This window comes from Bison bison, unplaced genomic scaffold, assembly GCF_000754665.1.
Source record: "Bison bison bison isolate TAMUID 2011002044 unplaced genomic scaffold, Bison_UMD1.0 scf7180017864234, whole genome shotgun sequence".
NCBI lineage: Eukaryota > Metazoa > Chordata > Mammalia > Artiodactyla > Bovidae > Bison > Bison bison.
In genome coordinates this window covers 43,179-47,602 of record NW_011494806.1, presented here as the reverse complement: position 1 = coordinate 47,602, position 4,424 = coordinate 43,179, and the positions used below count along the sequence as shown (strand labels likewise).

At 41.3% G+C, this 4,424-nt stretch overlaps 1 gene segment (V, D, J or C); it reads left to right on the top strand.

Annotated features, from left to right (window-relative positions):
* The first annotated feature begins 1,853 nt into the window (after positions 1–1,853).
* On the top strand, positions 1,854–2,443 carry LOC104993128. The segment is given in 2 exon segments: positions 1,854–1,948; positions 2,061–2,443. Coding segments are annotated over 2 exon segments (360 nt in total).
* Positions 2,444–4,424: the final 1,981 nt, after the last annotated feature.

Below are 4,424 nucleotides of genomic sequence, written 5' to 3'. Positions count from 1 at the left end.
GACAAGCTAGTGGAGGTGATGGAATTCCAGTTGAGCTGTTTCAAATCCTGAAAGATGATGCTGTGAAAGTGCTGCACTCAACATGCCAGCAAATTTAAAAAACTCAGCATTGACCACAGGATTGGAAAAGGTCAGTTTTCATTCCAGTGCCAAAGAAAGGCAATGCCAACGAATGCTCAAATTACCACACAATTGCACTCATCTCACATGCTAGTGAGGTAATGGTCAAAATTCTTCAAGACAGCCTTCAGCAATACGTGAATCGTGAACTTCCAGATGTTCAAGCTGGTTTTAGAAAAGACAGAGGAACCAGAGATCAAATTGCCAACATCTGCTGGATCATGGAAAAAGCAAGAGAGTTCCAGAAAAACATCTATTTCTGCTTTATTGACTATGCCAAAGCCTTTGACTGTGTGGATCACAATAAAATGTGGAAATTCTTTCCTGACCTGGGAGACTATTAAAGAAAGATAGAAAAGGAAATGAATAAAACAACCATTTTAGGATGAGGAAGGGAAACATTCCACTCTATGGAAGTGTATTTTAAATAACCACTCACCTGAATGAGGAACAACTTTTGTTAATCAGAAGGCTTTCTAAGAAGGTGATTATTTCCTCTCTATAGTTTTCATATCCCTATGGATATTGAATAAAGGAGAGGAATTTGAACAAAAGAAAAGGGCAAAAACGCCTCTTCAGGTTGTGAGAAGCTATGAAGACCATCTCAGAGGCTGCGTGGGACATGATCTTCCATCAGTTCCCATGGAGCCCACTGGGCGGCGCTGGTGCACATATAAATGCTATTGTATGAAACTTGAATGGCCACAGATCTTGTCTCTTCTTTTTCAAATAAAATCCCATTAAAATCTGTATAAAACCCTCAGCTAGAACTACTAAGCCCTCATTAGTAACAGATGGGACAGCTTCAGGCAATAAAATGAAGATAGATACTATCCAAAAGCCTGCAATGTGGGAAACCTGGGTTCGATCCCTGGGTTGGAAAGATCCCCTGGAGAAGGGATCGGCTACCTACTCCAGTATTCTTGCCTGGAGAATTCCATGGACTGTATAGTTCATGGGGTCACAAAGAGTTGGACACGACTGACTGATCACTTTCACTATCCAAAAAAGGTCATCTCCAGATGCAATTTTGGGTCTTTCTAGACCGTTTCTTTTGGTTACAGAAAAATGTAAGTGAGATTTTCCCTCCATACTTATTCCAGAGATCATATCCGATGCAGAGTCAAACTTTGATGAATATTGTAATTTACGTTGTAATTTTTGTGCCTTAAAAATATGCATTGCTCATCTACCACGGGCACTAAGATTTCATGATCATTATTTTTAATATATTAGTATAGCATTATATTACATGTGATAAGTTCAGCGTACTTATTTGTGTGAACCTATCACTCTAGTTTGAATGACGAATCAGTCTCCTCCCATCTATGTGAGATTCTTTCTGGCACCATTAATGAAGGAAGCAAGCTTCTTAAATGCTTAATGCCTTCTTAAATGCACAGCTGTGGTGACCTCTGAGAGGATGTGTGTGTGCTCAGTTGCTAAGTGCTGTCTGACTCTTTGTGACCCCATGGACTTGTAGCCTGCCAGGCTCCTCTGTACATGGGATTTTCCAGGCAAGAATACTGGAGTGGGTTGCCATTTCCTCCTGCAGGGCATCTCCTTTTTTAAGACTCCTTACTCAGAACAAAGTACAGATGAAGTTATTAAGTAGCCTCAGAATTGTAGTGATTCTTCTTGGTTCACAGATTCTGACTGATGATGTCATGACACAGAAGAAAATGCAAAACAGGCAGCCTATAATCAGCTTCCTGTGAGTGTCACACTTGAGGCAAGTGGCCTGAGACCAGCTGCATTTTGGCCATGGCTTTGCAGAGCACTCTGGAAGCAGTGTGGCTGGGTCTCCTCCTCAGCTCTCTCTTGAAGGGTGAGTAAGCCTTTTCAGCATCTGGTCTTGGAAAAATATATGTCTTTGTTTTAAAATTTGTTTTAAATTTCAAAGTCACAACTTTTTTTGTTTGTTTGTTTGTTTCCTGTAGTAGCAGAGAGCAAGGAGCAAGTACTTCAGCCTACCACTGTGGTCTCTTTGGAGGGAGCTGTGGCAGAAATTTCCTGTAATCACTCTGTATCCGATGTTTATGACTTCTTCTGGTACCTTCACTTCCCAGGATTTGCACCAAGACTCCTCATTAAGGGCTCAAAGCCTTCTCAACAGGGACGCTACAACATGACATATGAGAGGTTCTCTTCATCACTGCTCATCCTCCAGGTGCAGACGGCAGATGCAGGGGTTTACTATTGTGCTCTGAGGTACACAGAAGCAGGGCATCCATGAAGAGCTGAACAGAAACAAGGAGAGGTCACAGCATTTGCAGGATGTGGAAGAAAGACGATCAATAAGTGCTTCCCCTCCTACTCTCAATTCAGCATCCCTCAAGCTTTTCCATTTGCACTATCAGGAAAAACATTTGAGTTCAAACACTATATACAATGGGCTTCCCTTGTAGCCCAGCTTGTAATGTGCCTGCAATGCAGGAGACCCCGGTTTGATTCTTGGGTTGGGAAGATTCCCTGAAGAAGGATTATGGTACCCACTCCAGTATTCTTGGGCTTCCTTGGTGGCTCAGATTGTAAAGAATCTGCCTGCAATGCAGGAGACCTGGGTTCAGTCCCTGGGTTGGTAAGATTCCATGGAGCAGAACTCCAATACTCTTGCCTGGAGAATCTGCATGGACAGAGGTGCCTGGAGGGTTACAGTGCATGGGGTCGCAAAGAGTTGGACATGACTGAGTAAATAAGCACAGCACAGCACAGCACCATATATATTAAAAGTATATTGGGAAATAAGTTTTTACAGAGTGTTTCTATAATGGTTCTGTAAATTCATGTTTAAAATTGTCTTTTGGATAACTGAAACACTTTTGATCTGTTTCTTTTGAAATATGCCTGGATTATTTTTGCTTTCCTTTGTAAAATGGCTGATTCTTTACCACTGCACCCCTGTGTCTTAAAAAAAATTCCCGCAAAGAAAATGAAGCTGGCTGATAATATTTAAAATGCAAATGCAGAAAGCAAGAAGAAAGTAGCAGAGAGCTTCCTCTGTCCACCCTGTCATGAGTCATGTCCACCCTGCTATTTTCTTCTTGCTTTCTGCATTTTAAATATTATCGGCCAGCATCTCTGTTTGTGGGAATTTTTTTAAACACAGGTGTCTCAGTGGTAAAGAATCCGCCTGCCAATTCAGGAGACATGGGTTCAATCCCTGGGTCAGGAAGATCCCTTGGAGTAGGAAATAATAACCTGCTCCAGTATTCTTGCCTGGAAAATTCCATTGACAGAGGAGCCTGGAGGGCTATAGTCCATGGAGTTACACACACATTTTGTAAAGTGTACTTTAGTTAACATTCAATAGTATAATTAGCTGAAAGGGAACAAATGAGTGAATAGCTACTACCAACAGCCCTGAGTTTGAAACCTTGAACCTTCTCAGGATATTTTACTTATTAAAATTTGATATACACACTAAGTGAGGATGCCAGTGTCAATTAGTATATGAAATATTAGTAAAACTCAATCTTATTCCACATTTTTAAACTTAAATACAATATAACTGTAATATATACTCCCCAATCCTTGTTAAATTATCTTTGTCTTTTTACCCAGACCTTTCCCTCCCACTTTAGAGACTAAAGTCCTAAGATAGATCAGTGATTCCCAATTTTTTTTTTATAAGAGGTCTCTGGAGTTTGTTAATAAGAGTAGATTTTTTTCTCCCCTGCATTCTGGAGTAACTGAATCATAGTTTGCAGGGACTGGACCCAGAAGTCTGTATTTTCTACAAATGTCTCTCTGGAAATTCTATTGCTCATCCAAGTTTTGTGAGAATCGCAGACTCAGGAGCCCAGATCTTGAGGCTTTAGCCACTATTCTCTACTTTTGTGTGTGTGCTAAGTTGCTTCAGTTGAGTTGACTCTTTGTGACTCTAGGGACTGTAGCCTGCCAGGCTCTTCTGTCCATGGGATTCTCCAGGCAAGAATGCTGGAGTGTGTTGCCCTTCTCCAGGGGATCTTCCTGACACAGGGATCAAACTTGTGTTTCTTACGTCTCCTGCATTGGCAGGTGGGTTCTTTATGACTAGCGCCACCTGGGAAACCCATTCTCTGCTTTTAGTAACATCCAAATTGTATACACATCATGGGAAATAGATGGGGAAACAGTGGAAACAGTGTCAGACTTTATTTTTCTGGGCTCCAAATCACTGCAGATGGTGACTGCAGCCATGAAATTAAAAGACGCTTACTCCTTGGAAGGAAAGTTATGACCAACCTAGATAGCATATTCAAAAGCGGAGACATTACTTTGCCAACAAAGGCGCGTCTAGTCAAGGCTTTGGTTTTTCCTGT